Source organism: Lagenorhynchus albirostris, chromosome 1, assembly GCF_949774975.1.
Source record: "Lagenorhynchus albirostris chromosome 1, mLagAlb1.1, whole genome shotgun sequence".
Taxonomy (NCBI): domain Eukaryota; kingdom Metazoa; phylum Chordata; class Mammalia; order Artiodactyla; family Delphinidae; genus Lagenorhynchus; species Lagenorhynchus albirostris.
In genome coordinates this window covers 14,163,680-14,181,040 of record NC_083095.1, presented here as the reverse complement: position 1 = coordinate 14,181,040, position 17,361 = coordinate 14,163,680, and the positions used below count along the sequence as shown (strand labels likewise).

General features: G+C 42.3%; 1 protein-coding gene across 5 annotated transcripts in view; it reads right to left on the bottom strand.

The window, feature by feature from the left end:
• Positions 1-17,361, bottom strand: part of EFCAB11 (EF-hand calcium binding domain 11) — a 188,267-nt gene that overhangs the window by 52,222 nt on the left and 118,684 nt on the right. Inside the window, exon 7 of one of the 5 annotated variants that reach the window (XM_060122374.1) lies at positions 6,578-6,909. The exons of the other annotated variants lie outside the window; for them this stretch is intronic. Coding sequence (XP_059978357.1) covers positions 6,903-6,909 — 7 coding nt within the window. The 3' untranslated portion in view covers positions 6,578-6,902. Of the gene's footprint in view, positions 1-6,577; positions 6,910-17,361 lie in introns of those variants that run through there. 5 annotated transcript variants of the gene reach the window in all.

Genomic DNA, 17,361 nt, shown 5'->3' with positions numbered 1-17,361 from the left:
CCCCGGGCTTCCCTGGTGGCGCACTGGTTGAGAATCTGCCTGCCCATGCAGGGGACACGGGTTCGTGCCCCAGTCTGGGAAGATCCCACATCCTGCGGAGCGGCTGGGCCCGTGAGCCATGGCCGCTGAGCCTGCGCGTCCGGAGCCTGTGCTCCGCAACGGAAGAAAAATAAAATGTCTCCCCTTATTGCCAAGTGTCTTCTGGGGGGACAAAACCATCCCTGATTGAAAAACACTGAGCTAGAGGAGCCAAAGTTGGAGGCAATTCTCTGGAATATTCCAGCTAAATCTGTACTTACTAGAAAATTGCTTTAAAGACTTTTTTTTCTAAACAAGTGATTTCAGGGCAGAGGAGGCACATGTTTCTTGGACAGATTAAGCAGATAATTGCCTCAACACTCTGCCTCGCCGACACTAAGGTTTTGAATGGAGCCCAGAGAAGAACGCAAGCTTTGCCTTCTTCTGGTGATAACAGAGCCAGTGGCGGGTATATCTGTGTTCGCAGCACATACACTGACAGTCGGCAATTATTTTGAGTCACTGTGATAGTTACACGGGGTGTTGAAAGTTGACGCTGCATTTGATTCACCTGAAACATGAATGAGAAATTTAATGTGGAGGCAAAGATGTAAATGAGAAAAGTTTTCTGAGTGGAATTTTTGGGGCAGGGAAAAGGGAGAGAGGCCTTCTTTCTGATTCTTTACGGAATAATTTAAAGGAAAGTCAGAACTACCATTATATTAGGGACAAAGCCATCATACTGACTGAACAGTGAGAGTAAAAATTACCCTCCAAGCAAGGAGCCCCTGCTGGGCATGAGAGGACCCGCCAATTGAAGATGTGATGCTGACAGCTCCTCCCGCAAGCAGCCTTCTCTTCTGAGGACCCTGCCGCTTCTCCTCACTGGCGTGCTTGCCTCTTTGTTGATGAGAGTCCTGCAGGGCTCGAGAGCAATTCAGTCGGTGATGTGTTTATTAATTTTACCTTTTTAGAGACGTGTTGTTATAAAGCAGAAACGAACACACCATTGTAAAGAAATTATACTCCAATAAAGATGTTAAAAAAAAGAAACAAAGAAAGAAAGAAAAGCCATTCAGACACCCAGGAAAGACAGAAGAGCCACGTAGATGGTTTCTGGTCCTCTGCAGGTTCCTACATGGCTCTGGCAGATGCCTTCCCTTTAGTGTGTGTTGTACCCCCTTCGTGCCCCACCTCACACTCGCCACCCATCTTTTGCTCCAGCCTTTGCTGTGGGTGCCTCGCGTCACCAGGTACCTCCCGCTGTTCACCTGGGATTGCCTGGAATCACCTGGGCGGGGCCTAACCCTTACAGCCCTGAAGTATGAAAAAAGGAGTTAACGCCCCATAGGTGACCCTTGACCAATGAGAGGACAGGTGTCAATGGATAACCACTTTCCCTCGGTCCCTCTGAGGTTCTCTCGGCTCATGGGAGGTTCTGGTGGGACTGAGTCGCTCACAGATGTAACAACCGCGGTAAGAGGTCCTTGCGCCGGTTTGCTTTCATTACCTGTTCAGCTCTTGCACACCAAGGTTGTGCCCCAAGCAAGCAATCTGCAATGCAAGCCCTCATCCGAAGCTCTGCTTTCAGAGAGATCCCAGGCTGACACAGTGAAAAGTTTATTTTGAGAGATGAAGTTCTCACGGGGCATTTAAATTGCCGTCATCAACAGCATATGTCACATCAGATTCTCATTCAAGTAAAAGGGGACTCACTATTGAAACAGATCAGTTTCTTCTATGTGCAAAATGATTTTTAGAGCAAATTAAATATTCCCTTTAAGAAGAGCTCTGAAGGTTGAAGTTCCAGGCAGTTGAAATGCCAAAGTCAACCAGAAAAACAGAGCAGCATTGTCTTCATTGTATCATATGCATGTCTTACTTACTATCTAGCCTGCCAACAATAAATGGTATTATTAGACTTGAGGTGAGGACAATATATTCCTCAGTATAAGAGACTTCTTCGGCCACTTGGATGCAGAGGTACAGCTATGGACTGGCTGTGGGCAGGTGGTGGAATTGGCCATTGAGGATGAACTGTGGAGGATAAAAGGATGGCCAGGAACAAAGAATGACACAAGCCAGGCAAAACTTTGGCCTCATTAGGATCAGGCTCAGCCTACTAGATGAAAGACACAGTGGATGCTGTCAGCTACTTCCCCAGCATCTATGCCCCCATCCCCTGTGCTACTCAGCAGCTGTGTGATTTGGGTGGACGGGTTCCCACTCCAAGCTCCAGAAGGGGGATCCCACTGGCCTAATAAGCCAACCAATTTAATCCCACTCTCCTTAGTGTGGTGACTGGTTTAAGGATTCGCTGGTTGATTAGTACGTGGCATTCCTCCCCTGACCACTGGTGATGGGCAAAGAGTTGGGTCAACCATAATGAAGCCTGGAAATTTTGTTTGCGAGCTGAGAAAGGAGAAGCTCTTTCAGCTGGGATGCAGAGGTGACACGATATTACAATGGTCCTTTTCCTACCACAAGAGTACGAAGTCCGCAACAGTGCTATGAGCCATTGATCCAAAAATTTTTGCACCTGCTTTTCATTGTCAATTATCAGCCTGAAAATGGAGCTATACACAGTGAAGGGAAGAATCAGAAAAATTAGAGTGAACTGGAGCCTAATCAACCAGGCCTGAAGCATGCCCAATTTCAAAACTCTTAGTCACCTGATCCAATAAACTCCCTGGGTTGTTAAAGGAAGTATGAAATGGATTTCCTGGTACTTGCAAATAAAAGTGTCCTGACATGCCAGGTATCCCATCTGAAATCTTTTCTAAACCTTATAATATCTGGAACTTGGTAGACATAGAGTAGACACTCATAAATTCAATATTTTTGAAATAATTATTCCATTTTGAAAGAAACCCTAAAATAACTCAGATTTTTCTCTTTAGGTGCCATCTCAAGATTCTGGATTATTCTCCACAGTTCTGCATTCTAAAGAAGTTACTTCCTGCTGTAATCCAACAAAAATCTTTGTTTACAGTGGCTTAACTGTGATTATGTGCTGAAAGAAGGTATTGATGGGACCGATATGGTTTTTCCCTAAAGAGTGACAGGATAGATTCTCCAGTCCAAGAAAAAGAAAGAAGAAAGGAAAATGGATGTGAAATGCAGTCACAGCTGGCAAAAGTGATTAACCATAAATAATGACTCACTTTTTCCTATTTACTAGGTTTTTAAAATGAGGAATCTTGTGTAAAGCTAGAGATATTTTAAAAGGAGGAAAGAATGTACTTTCAGTATGCCTGATTATTGACTACTTGTGTGCATGTGGATAAATGCAATCAACATACAGCCCAAAGTCTCATTTCTGGCAAAGAGTTTCATATTCCTTCTCTATCAAGTGTTTTAGCAGAACTGCTAATAAATAGTGACATGATCTTTTTTTCTCAGTTTGAATCTCTGGAAGAGAAATTGTGATGGAAGAAAATAGCATGGATCAGACAGCTTTAAGGATAAAGAACAAAAACAAAAGTGAGCCTCTTTGGACTAAGCATAAAAAATCTGGTTCCTGTACTTTTGGGTCACTAGGTCCTCCGTTCTCTCCCCACACCATATCTGTGTAAGAGGCTTACTCTGAATACAGCAGGGAGGCAGTGTGATCCACCAGAAAAGGCCTAGGAGTGAGCTTTCATCTTAGCGAGGCTAGGTGACCCTGGGCAAGTGTCTCAGCAGCTGTGAATCTCAAGCTTCTCACTGGTCAAGCTGCTCGACTATGGTTGCTAAGATTTCATACAGCTGTACATTTTGATGAATCTATCCTGGATCTTAATCTACAACTAGTGTCTTTGTACCGAAAGTCTAAAAAGGCAAGCCAACCCCCGTTAGCCATTTTTAGCCTTTAAAAAGTAGTTTGAGGGCTTCCCTGGTGGCGCAGTGGTTGAGAGTCCGCCTGCCGATGCAGGGGACACGGGTTCGTGCCCCAGTCTGGGAAGATCCCACATGCCGCTGAGCCTGCGCGTCCGGAGCCTGTGCTCCGCAACGGGAGAGGCCACGACAGTGAGAGGCCCGCGTACCGCAAAAAAAAAAAAAAAAAAAAAAAAGTAGTTTGAGTCTTTAACCCACAGACAGTTGTAAGGAACCATAAACATATATACATGTAAATGGGAAAAAAATGATCCTGCCTTCAATAGTATGAAATATGAATGGAGATAAAGCCATTTCTATTTCAAATATATAATCACCTCAGCTGAGATATCTAGTATCATCTTGAACTTGATTATGAGATAACAGAAATGGGACAGAGATGGCAATCATTTAATCTCTTAAGAACAGCTATTTTGAAGAGCTTTTCACTCTATGCTCAATAGATTTCTAGCAGGTTATGCTCTGGCTAGAAAGAAAGCATAATGATGAGGAAAATTATGTTTTCAATAACACAGGCTTTTACACTACAAGTTCTTCCACAAAGGAGGCAATAAAATGAACTCTGACCACTTTAACTGATGGCATAATGGCTCCATGAACAGATGGGGCCTCTCTGAAAGCAACAAGTTCATATCCTTGATTGGAGGTTTAGGAATGAGCTGAACTTTCAAGTGTAATGTAGGAAAGATTACATACTTCCAGACAAGAAAGCTGAGTATTAGGGGGTTCAGATGCTTGGAGAGACGGACTAAAAGAATAAAGCTTAATAAGCTTCATTTTGCTAATGCAACAAATAGAGTTGAAGTTGAAATATGAACTATAAACATTGAGCCATGCATAAATGCCCTGCTAATGATGCTGTTAGCCACTGTCAGATAGGAAGCTTGCTTTTTTAAAAAGCACACTTCCTCGGAGTCAGAAACACCAATTGTCAGATAATGCTTATTTTCCCTAGTAGCATAAGGTTTTCGAGAAGAATATACTTTTAATAATATATGACGGGGGACTGTGGAATGTTTTGTTTGCTTACTTCAAATTGGTGGGGATAAACAGGTTGGTAGGAAAAGGAGCTGGGATCACTGACTACCCATTTATCCACCTGGGAATGGCTGGAGTCTGTTTCCATGGCAGAGCCTGCTATGTGTTCAACAAAACTTATTTCCTTCTCTTCCTGAGAACGTAGCTAAACCACATTTTCCAGCCTCCCTTGCAATTAGACGGGACTGGGAGTTCTGGCAACAGAAGGATAATAATATAATAATATAGAAACAAAGAATATCCGTTGCTCCATCTAATTAAAAGCACTCACATTTCAAAGGAGTGCACAGGACCTGACAGTCACCCCAGGGACTCTGGCCCAGCCAGATCCTGAAAGATATTCTCATTCTGTGTTAGCAGAGACTCACAGTAATCCAAGGGATTAACTCTATATAGCTTGGTAGAGGAACAATGTTTTACAATTCTATCAAGTCAGGGTGTTTTGTTTTTTTTTTTCATTAAATGAGAGTACAGGAATTTATAAAAATTAAGATTTTTAACTGCTGACACTGTAGTTTTAAATAATCCACTAGGGAAAATAAGATTTTATATCTCAGGCCAGTTCTCAATGATATGCATCACTGAGCCAATAGAAAATCCGGTCTTAACTTCATAATTGCAATAAATTATTTATGTTTTTGTTTACAGCATACTCTCAGCATTTAAAACCTCTGGGTCTGTGGACAATAAGAAGCAATATAAAAAATGAATAACACTTCATAATGAAACAATTCCCTCAGATGATCAGAAGTAGCCTATTAATAAAGCCCACCTATAATCACAAAGTCACACCAAGTGGAATAACCACAAGGGCTTTTTTAGAATTGCAGTCAAAATCGAACTCCAGTGGAAGGAGATGAAAGTTCAGAGGGCATATGGCAAGTGTTTAGAAAATCATGAAATGCAAAGAGAATGAACATGGCCAAATTAATCAAATCCTAGGCTAAGACCAAAGGACTCCAAGTGCAACTGCAGAGGGGATATTTTAGGACTAGAACCTGGAAGGGCTTCTTCACACAACAGCTAGAAAACAGGACTCCTTTTCTATCCCTGAACTAATAATTCCCAAGGTTGGTATGCGGATGGGGGAAGAAGAGGGGATGTACCCCGCTTAATGAGGTCTCACAAAGCACACGACACCCCCCTGTTCCGATCCTCACGGGCCTCTCCCCTCCCGTTCAGCACTGAGAAGCACTCTCCAGCGGGGTGACCACAGTGCCGGAAGCGGGCATGACATTTGCCTTCTGAGCGGGTGGGAGGGTTGGAGAGAGTCTCCGGAGGTCTCAGGCTGAGAACAGAAGCTGGCTCAAGGAGGGTTTCAGTACTGCGTAAATCACCAAGGGACATTAGGAGTGTGTTGGGGGGTAGGGGTGGGGCCCTTCTTAGCCTTGGGAAGAAAATGGACTCTCCCATAAACGGCCACAGCAATACTGATTTCAGGGGTTCAAATTACTGGTCCCAACCAGCGTGACGTTTTCTATCCATTATCTAGTCTCTCCTGCCCACAGGCAGGGCCACATCACTGATTACGGAATATTTCAGCCACTAAAAAAGATCCCGATCATCATTAAAGATACAAAGTGTTGATCTATGCTGGCTAAGTGAGGTAAAATGTTTGTGCCCTTCTAGTTAGAACTCAACGAGGCTATTTCAGGATATTTATTAAACCAATTAAGTATTTACATTATGCTCAAGCAAAGAGGCACAGTCATAGAGTACATAGATATGAGAAGATGAAAACAAGAAAATTCACGTTGGGAAAACTGTTTTTCCGGTTTCCTCGAATTGGGTGCAGAGGACGCACTGACTGTTTGGGAACGAGTTTGCGTTGAGCAGGCATCAGTGGTGACCTCGTGACCACCTGCACACATCTTTTTGCTGTGGTTGAACTAAGGTAACCAGGAAAAGTTCATCACCTCCCCAGATGTCTTCCTTGTGGGGTGTACAGTCTACATCTTGGAAAGTGGTGATTAAGGGCTGGAAAGACAATTTAGGAAATCTTCAAAGCCTAAACGAAATGGGTCTATTCCTACAGTTTTCCCCCTCAATTAAAATTTTTAGTGCCATGATGATGATGAACCCAAACTACAAATACTTTCTTTAGCCTACGGCGCACATGTGGTAAAGGAGTCCATGTTTTCTCAAATACAGTGATAGTCCGTGAATGCTGGACCACCTGTGTGATATTATTACTAGTTTTCCTCCTCACTTGACTGTAAACTTGCAGTAGGCAGAGATCACATACAAGTTCACTGTGCTGTTCTGAGACTTGATGCAGTGCCTGACACCCACACTGGCATTCAAGAAACATGTGCTGTATATATGAACACGTGAATAGGAAAGTTTGGAAATGGGAGAAAAGAAATGTCACTTACCATCCCATGATCTTAAACCAGTTGCTATGATCATTGTGGCACTTTTCTTTCTGATTAGGGTAAGAACTTCTGTATTCTGCTCTTTTAAATGTGCTATAAACATTTCCCCCATTGTTATAGTCTTTATTATTTCCATTTTTAATGGCTGTATATGATTTTATCAAATGGAATTATAATAATTTACTTATTTGTTGGATTTGTTTTTTTTTCGGTATGTGGGCCTCTCACTGTTGTGGCCTCTCCTGCCGCGGAGCACAGGCTCCGGATGCGCAGGCTCAGCAGCCATGGCTCACGGGTCCAGCCGCCCCGCGGCATGTGGGATTCTTCTGTATCGGGGCACGAACCCGTGTCTCCTGCATCGGCAGGCGGACTCTCAACCACTGCGCCACCAGGGAGGCCCCTATTTGTTGGACTTTTGAAATGCCCCAGTCTTTTTGCTTTTATAGCTGTGTCAATGAACACATTCACTAAAAATGCTTTTTCTGAGAAACAGATTCTTGAGTTCATTTACTTATTCATCAGACACACACTAAAAGCCACTATGGACCAAGTGCATTAGGTTCTGAAGATGTAGGGGTGAGCAGAAAAGAAATAGAGCCCCTTGCAGCTTTTAGTTCAGCCAGCGAGAGAATTAAATAATTCTACAAGAAAGTAGAAGCATCAGTGTGCTAAGTGCCCTGCAGGAGAAACAGAAGGTGGTGAAGTACAGGACAGGGACGAATTGCCCAGCAGAGGGGACAGCATGCACAAGGGCCTCACGGCAAGAGACAGCAAGTACATTCAAGGAACTGGAAGAAGCAATGTGGCCAGAGTACAGAGCGGGGATGAGCATGGAGCCCAATGAGGCTGAGGATGAATGGAATGAAACTGCTCAGGACCTGGTGGGCCACTTAAGGATTCTGGTTATAATCCAAAGAGCTATGGGAAGCTGCCAAAGTGCTTCAAGGAGAGGGCTAATGTGCTTAAATATACATTTTGAAAGTTCATCCTTGCTGAGGTAGGCAGAATGATGGCCCTCCAAAGATGTCCATGTTCTAATCCCTGGAGCGCATGGTTGTGTTCCATGGGAAAAGGGGGATACAGTTGTAGATGGAATTAAGGCCGCTGACCTTAAAACGGAAGAGTATCCTAGATGATCCAGGTGGGCCCAATGTAATCTCAAGGATCTTTAAAGGAGGAAGAGGGAAGTAAGTAGAAGACTCAGGAATGAGTCAGAGAGAGATTGGAAGATGCTAAGCTGCTGGCTTTGAAAACGGAGGAAGGTGCCCTGAGCCAAGGAATGCAGGTGGCCTCCAGAAGCTGGAAAAGGAGAGGAAGTGGATTTTCCCCTAGAGCCTCTAGCTGTAATGCAGCCCAGCTGACATCTTGATTTTGGCCCAGGGAGGCCCGTTTTGGATTCCTAACCTCTAGTATGGAAAGCTAACAAATGTGTGTTAAGTCACTAAGTCTGGGGTAATTCGTTACAGCAGCCATAGGAAATTAATACAAGGGGACAGATCGTGGGTTCTGTTTTGGATAGTTGAGTTTCACATGTCCTCAACACAAAGAATAGGGACATTTGGAAGTATTCATCTATTTAGCTACTTTTCTAATAAGTTACATGATCTGTAAAGAAATTTGACTTTTCACGACCCCAGTTTTGTCACATATAAAAACAAGTTTTATTTAAGGTCGGTTCTACTTCTAAATCTCTGAGTTTATAAGCTTGAAAAGAAACAAATATGCTTTTCCCTTAGATTCCTGTCAGTACTTGGCAGTCATTCGGGAAAAAGTGATATTAAAAATAGTGGATCTAAACTAAAGGGGGAAAAGATTCCATTAAAAAACGCACCCCATATATAAAATTATCTTTAAATACCTTAATAAGAAATGTGTTGAATTTACATAAAGAAAACTACAAAATTCCATGGAGACCTACAAAAGGATATTTTAAAATGTCCATATGTGTGTTCCTGGATGGGAAGACTGAACGTTGTAAACATGCCAAATTCTTCCCAATTAATTTACAAGTTGAACGCAATTTTCATCGGAACCCCACAGGGAGGTTTTTGGAACTCCGCAAAAATGATTCTACCATCCATCTGGAAAATAAACAGGCAGGAAGAGCTGAGAACAATTTGAAAACAAGAAATACCAGGTTTTAGAACATATTATAAGAACTGGGGGAAAAAGTGTGTCCTTGGTGTAAGAATAAGGGAAGAGAGTAGATCACAGCCTGGAAAGGTCCCCTAGGATGTAAAAGAACTCAATACAGAATATAATAATCAAGACATTATATATAGGGCTTCCCTGGTGGCGCAATGGTTGAGAGTCCGCCTGCCGATGCAGGGGACATGGGTTCGTGCTCCGGTCCGGGAAGATCCCACATGCCGCGGAGCGGCTGAGCCCGTGAGCCATGGCTGCTGAGCCTGCGCGTCCGGAGCCTGTGCTCCACAACAGGAGAGGCCGCAACAGTGAGAGGCCCGCGTACCGCAAAAAAAAAAAGACATTATATTTAAATAGGGGTTATCTAGCAAATGATAAGGGGAAAACTGGCTTGCAATTTGGAAACAAAAATGTTTAGATCATCACCCCATGCTAAATACCCAACTAAATTCCAAAGCACTAAACAATCTTAAAATTCAAAGCAACTAAGAAAATGGAAGTGGATATTAACCTGGCCTCTAGATGAAGAAAACGTTCTCAGTATAAAAGCAGTGGGAAAAAATTGCAAAGGAAAAGATCACAGGTTTGAATATATGAAAACTTAAAACTTTGCAGATCAAAAAATCATCATAAAATAAAAGGAAAACAGCACACTGGGAATAATAGTTGTGATAAAAATAGAAACAGGTCAATATTCTCATCATAGAAAAGAGGTAAATGACATGGATAGATAATTCACAGAAGAGGGAACAGGCAGAGCTAATCAACATGTGAAAATGTTCAATATTACTAGCAAGCAGGGAAACAGAACCAAACATGAGATATACTGTTTTCCACCTATTAGATTATCAAAGATTTGAAAAATAAATAACATTCAGTCATCAGTGAGAGCACAGAGGGGCAGATGCTGCAAGAGGCAGTCACATTTGTTAATTAGGCAATTTGGTAAGAAGAATCAGGAGTCCTAAAAATGAAAAAATAAGTTCATACTACCCAGTATGGTCTTCCCACATCTAGGAACCTCTCCTAAGGAAAAATCTTAAAAGTGTGAACAGATACGTTGATTGTAGGGTTATTTATAAAGTGAAAACGGCAAAATGATTGAAAAGCATGGGATCTAAAACTCACTTAACAAAAACATGGAGAGAAACAAGAAAGACTAAATACCAAAATATTAACAACAGTTACCTTTGATTTGCTAGGGATGTGGTTGGTTTTTATTCTGTTTTTCTTACCTTCCTCTATTTCCAAAATATTGTACAAGGAGCATTTGTTACTTTTGTAGCCAGATCTCTTCCCCGCCACACACACGCACAAGCGCCCCCCCCGCCCCCCCACCCCACAGCCACCTCTTCACTATTTTGCCAGCTCCCCCCTGCACGCAACTGAGAGCTAAGGGAAAATTCATGTTTGATAAAATCATGCTGCGAGTGATGGCCAACAAAGGAAAAACATTTAGCACTTCGAGGGCTTATTTGAGTTTATAAGAAAGGAATGAAAGGAAAGATGTTATGGACAGAACTGTTAAACAAGTGTGTTCGAAGGAGGGTCCCGGGTGCCGCCGTCTGGGCGTACATTCCTCCGCGGCAGTTTTCTTTCTGTGACTGCATGGTCTGACTATTCGGCACACTTGACACTCTTTAGCAATAAATATATCCCGCGTATGGAAGTTTTACTGAAAACAGCTCCCAGCGGGGAGAGAAAACAAACAGAACCCTTTTCTTAGTTTGAATCAAACCGCAGGGATAAAACGAGTCTGAACTTCGCGCTTGGTATTTTCATCTCTGGAGGACCGTACAGAACAAACACCCTGAGGTGGGAACGCTTCATGTCTTCTTTTCTTCCCTGTCGCTTCTCTGCACCCCTACCCCTGCCCCCCGCCCCGCCCAGTGAAGTGGGCTGCTGCGATGAGGGTTTCAGATCTGCCGCCTGTCAGCCCCACGGGCTCTGGGACCCTGGGATGGAGGCGGGGTCTAACCTGCCCATCATGCTTCCAAATTCCCACCCCCTCCCCAGAATAAGAGCATGCAGGCATTTTTTCCTTTTAGAGACTTTAGAAATCACCCAACCCATTCTTTTTTTTTTTTTCCAACCCACTCTTGCCATTTTATGGATGAGGAAATTGAGGCTCAGAAGCATAAAGCAACTTTCCTAAAGTTACCTATCCAGCTAGCAACAAAATTAGGCCAGAAAACCAGGTCTCTTGATTCACAGCACAGTCCCATGCCCAGATAATAATAATTCTGTGCTTTCTGAGATCATAAAGACCTTTGTCAGAAATCCACGTGGATCCTATTTTACACAGAAAGAAAAGCCAAGTTGTAGAATACAAACAGCTCAAAGCTACATACACACTGCATGTAGTACTAGAAGCAAGACTCTGGGACTCATTTCCAACTCCTCGACTGTTCTCACTGTATGTGGGAATATGGGATAAACTCTGGGATTAGGATGACTTTGTTGTACAATCAGCCAAGCTTTTCACAGCCATGCAGAGTTACGGGCTGAATAAGACCTGGACCTGGAATGCCCTAGACCATGACATCACATTGAGTGTCCTCCCCAGAGCGCCACAGAACAGCACAGAGAACATTCCACTAATTCAGGGCTGGGAAAAGAAAGCACAAAAACATTTCAAAATGTTAGTGCTTCAGAATTATGCAGTGAGTGTACATTTGAAAATTTTCCATTAAAGTTCTTAATTAGGTTTTTCTCCCACAGATGCTGGGTTGTACTTAAGAGCCCTTAGCAAACTTTGAGTTTAAGAGAAGCACTGGCATCAAGATTAGAGGAATTTCATTATAAAATACTTTTTAATTAATGCTACATAGAGAGCTGTAAACTTGAGTTTTGGGCAATGTTGAGGAGATAAACTATTAGAGGACAGTGAGTGCTCCTGGAGCATCATGAAGATTAGAGTTTTGACTGATTTGATAGAGCATCTAACTGGAAAAATAAAAATCAAGGGGAAAGTTGAACGAACAGGTTAGAGACAGAGCTGAGACCAGAGAGAATGTGAAGTCTGCAGGAGCCTGAGCAACAAGATGAATGAATGCTAAAGCCTCTCAAAATTCAGGGCAAAAGATGAAAAATTTGTGAAGCAAAATGGAAGGTAACCAAAAAGAAATACATTCTTTTTTTTTTTTGGCGGTACACGGGCCTCTCACTGTTGCGGCCTCTCCCGTTGTGGAGCACAGGCTCCGGACGCGCAGGCTCAGCGGCCATGGCTCACGGGCCCAGCCACTCCGCGGCACGTGGGATCTTCCCAGACCGGGGCACAAACCCGTGTCCCCTGCGTTGGCAGGCGGACTCTCAACCACCGCACCACCAGGGAAGCCCACAAGGAAACTTTAGATGGTGATAAATATCTTCATTATCTTGACTGTGGTGATAATTCAAGAGTATATACATCTCAAAAACTATTAAACTGTATACTTTAAATATGTGCGGTTTATTGCATGTCAATTATATTGCAGTATAGATGTTGAAAAATGCTTTAGGTAGAAAATCATCTATACCATCATCTTTTACAATGGCAAAAATCCAGAAGGAAATCCAAGTGTCCTACAAAAGGAATATAGCTCAGTAAATTACAGCTCATCAATGTACCATAAAGCTTTTCTGTTATTAAATAATATGTGATGCCATGTAGATATAAACTATTTTCTCATAGTAGAATATGAAATGATATACACAACATTACTACAACTATACAAAACCCTGTGATTACATATGGCTGAAGACTAAAAGAGGCCATAGAGAAACCTAACAGCTGTTATTGCAGAGTAATACATTATACGTATAAATGTAGAGTTGTTGAAATAAGTTTCTTTCTTTTTTAAAAAAGAATAGTATGTTTGTATTTTAGAGTTTTGTTAACATCTTTCTAAAGCTCCCTCTAAAGTATTCAGGAAGTTCTGTGGTGAGGAGACAGAGAAACTAAGTGAAATTTCAATGCTGATTCTCCAACAAAATAATTATTTGCCTCTTTCCTCTCTCTTTACAGGCACTCTGCTCCATTCCCACTGGTCCCACTACTGCCATGATCTTTCCATCCCCAGGACACTGCTTTCCTCAAGTCCTTGCCATTCTTCCCCCAGCTATCATCACGATTCTGCACATTAAACCTCAGCTTCTATGCTGCCATCAAGACAGACTACATCACCAATTTCCCTCATAAAAACGGAAGACTCCCACTCTGCCCACACACTATGGTTAACTCCTTAACATAAGTCTCTCATGAGCTACTGCAACCTCTACTTCCAGCCTTATTTCCAAAATTAGTTCCTTATTCCCAGACTCTTATTTGTTAGTCCTTAATGCCTAGGTACCACCCTAGGCTCTGGGGGTATAAAAATGAACAGTATTTGTGTGGTGGTTAATTTTTTGTGTCACCTTGGGTAGGCTATGGCGCCTACTTGTTTGGTCAAACACCAGTCTAGATGTTGCTGGGAAGGTTAATTTTTTAGATGTGATTAACCTTTAAATCAGTAGACTTTTGAGTCTGGCAGATAACCCTCCACATGGGTGGGCCTCATCCAATCCGTTCAAGGTCTTACAAGCAAAGAGTGATGCTTCCCAAAGAAGTGGTGATTCTGTCTCCAGAATGCAGTATAGAAGCCTTGGCTGAGGGACTTCCCTGGCGCTCCAGTGGTTAAGACTCTGAGCTTCCACTGCAGCGGGTGTGGGGTCTATCCCTGGTCAAGGAACTGCGATCCCACATGCCGTGTGGTGTGGCCCCCAAAATAAATAAATAAATAAAATTAAAAAGAGAAAGAAAAGAAACCTCGGCTGAGTCTGCCGTCTGCAGCCTTACCTGTGGACTTCAGACTTGCCGGCTCACAACTGTGTAAGCCAAATTCCTTAAAATAAATCTCTCTCCAGATATGTCCTATTGTTTCTGTTTCTCTGGAGAACTCTAATACCATATGGCTCCTACACTTATGGAACTCGTAGGCTAACCCAGGAAATAGAAATATACACAAATAATTCAATCAAACTTGGAGAGTACCAGAGTAGCCCTTCTGCCATAAACAATGAAAGATATATATAGATATTTTTTTTTAAATTTGTTTTTTGATGTGGACCATTTTTTAAGTCTTTAATGAATTTGTTACAATATTGCTTCTGTTTTATGTTTTGGCTTTTTGGCCAAGAGGCATGTGGGATCTTAGCTCCTCGACCAGGGATCAAACCTGCACTCCCTGCAATGGAAGGCAAAGTCTTAACCGCTGGACTGCCAGGGAAATCCCGAAAGATATATTTTTTAAAGTGGCTTTCAGAGATTGGACAGCAGAGAGCAGGGCTTATGATTCCTGAGAAGAAAAACAAGTGAAGAGAGCCCTATAATTATCCTGGCTTTCTGCCTAGAGGCACCATCCGAACTGAGGTAAAGGGAAGGGAAACTCAAGCAGGGGATGGCGGTCTTACTGAGCTGAGGAGACAGAGGTCAGAGTCTGGGGCACAGAGGACCTAACATATTTGACACCAGGAGCCTATCATTTCTTAAACACCTCTCTTCTCTGTATGACAAAATTATTTTCAGCAATAATCATGTAATAATCAGCAATAATCATTACGTTCTTGATTTATTCTCTGGTTTTAAAACAAACCATTAACGATGCAAAAAGGAGAATAAACATCATTTTACAAAATTATATTGAAATCTGTAAAATAGTTCAGGTGTAAACTAAACCTTACACTTAACAAACATAAATATGATGCCCCACATTTCCCACTTGGTTTCACTATTTTACATTGTAAACACAAAGTAAAACTCTTAAGTGGTCACATACAATGACAGACTTCAATAACTCACATTATTTCTTTATCTTCACAACAACTGTGCTATCACTGTTTATACCAAATCTATTCTTTAAACATGGGAGTTTCTTATACTACAGGAGATGGAAACACAAACTATATTTGAAGCCAGTCCAAATGATTCTGAACTGCTACTGCTAGAAATGTACTCTCAAAATAAGCACATTTAGCTGTTTAATAAAAGAAATACATAATAAGGTGCAATTTAAAGTTTATACGTGTATTATTAAAACTCAAAAGTAACCTCAGCAATTGTTTAGAATGTAGGCCAACAAAAGTCCCGTTTCCCACCCCATCCCAAGTATTTTATCACCTGATTAGTCAGAGTTGTAGAGACATGATGATAAATACAAGATAGACTTTTAGTCATTTTTATAATTATTTTAAAATTCTCTTCCAACTACATACCTCCAAATTCCCAGCACCTGCGTTGGACTGCTCCCTCACCCTAACCTTTGCGGTACCTGGGTTGGGAGTGGCTGAGGGTCTGGAATTTGCAGTGTGGAGTGCCATGGGGAAGGAGCCATGCAGAGAAAGAGCTCCAGAAATATGCATGGGATTCCCTGGGGACACGCAGGGGTGAGAATCAAAAACCTGGGGAAGGAACTGCCAGGGATGAGCCAGCTGAACAACCGCTGACCTCACACAGGGCTTGTACCCGTTGAGGTTCCCACTAGTGAGACTGGAGAGACAGCACTGCACACCTTGGCTATTGAGTAGACACCGGGAAGGCCAAACCTCCAGAGTGGGGCTAAATTAGCTGTAAAGGGTACTCTAAAACTACACAGCTCACCCTTGAACAACACGGGTTTGAACTGCATGGGTCCGCTTATACATGGATTGTTTTCAATAAATATAATACCTGTATTTTCATTTCACAGATCTTTAATCAAGTGTGGGGAAGTTTGTGTTTGCTTAGAGATCACAATATGTGGCATCAAAAGAACTAGGGTGTGAGACCTGATCCCATCCAAACAGTTTTAGCTTCCTGACCTTGGGTGAGTCATCTTTCAATTCCTTTGTTTTTCGAGGCAGAGATAGCAGTACATGGATTTTTGACTACAAGGGGATCGGTGCCCTTAACCTCTGCATTGTTCAAGAGTCAACTGTACAAACAAAGCTTATAAACAAGCCTTAAAAATCAAGCCTATTTCCAAGTAAATTTAAAACCTGTCAGAACTAATCTCAATACCCAAAAGAAGACATCAAAATCTCAACTCTCAACATTGTAACATTCATAATTGTGGTAGGCAGAAGTTCTAGGAATGGCTCCCAAGATTCCATACCCGAGTCCTCAGAACCTGTGAATGTTACGAGAGATCATTTCCACGATTGTTAAATAAACCAGGTAAAATAATCCAGGCGGGCGTAATCCAATCCCATGAGCCCTTAAAAGCAGAAAACTTTCTCCAGTTGGAAGCAAAAGAGATCAGAGAGACTCAAAGAGTTAAGAAGGATGTGACACACCACTGCTGCTTTGAAGACGGAGAGGACCACATGAGAAGGAACGCAGGCATCTTCTAAGAGCGCAGAGTAGACTGGCTGACAGCCGGCAAGAAAACGAGGGCCTCTGACCCACAGCCACAAGGAAGCTTCCAAAAACCCAGATGGGCTTGAAAGCAGATTCTTCCCATGAACTTCCACATAAGAGCTCAGCCCAGAGTTTGCATGCCACAATCAAGGAGCTGGTGCGCCGCAACTAAGGAGCCAGTGAGCCACAACTAAGGAGCCTGCCAGCCACAACTAAGACCTGGTGCAACCAAATAAATTAAAAAAAAAAAAAAAATCTCAGCCCAGCCAATACCTTGACCCTAGGCATAGAACTCAAGTGAGCACATCTGACTTATAACCTGCAGAACTGTGAGATGAAAACAGAGGCTGCTGTAAGCTGTTAAGTTTCTGATAATCTGTCACAGAGCAATAGAAGATTAATAAAATAAAGTCTAGGATCCAATAAAAACATTATTATACATGCTAAGAAGTAAGAAAATGTGACCCATAAACAGGAGAAAAAGCAGTCAAAAGAAAGAGAACCAAAAACAACAAAGATGACAGAATTGGTAGACAAGGACTTTTAATTATAAGT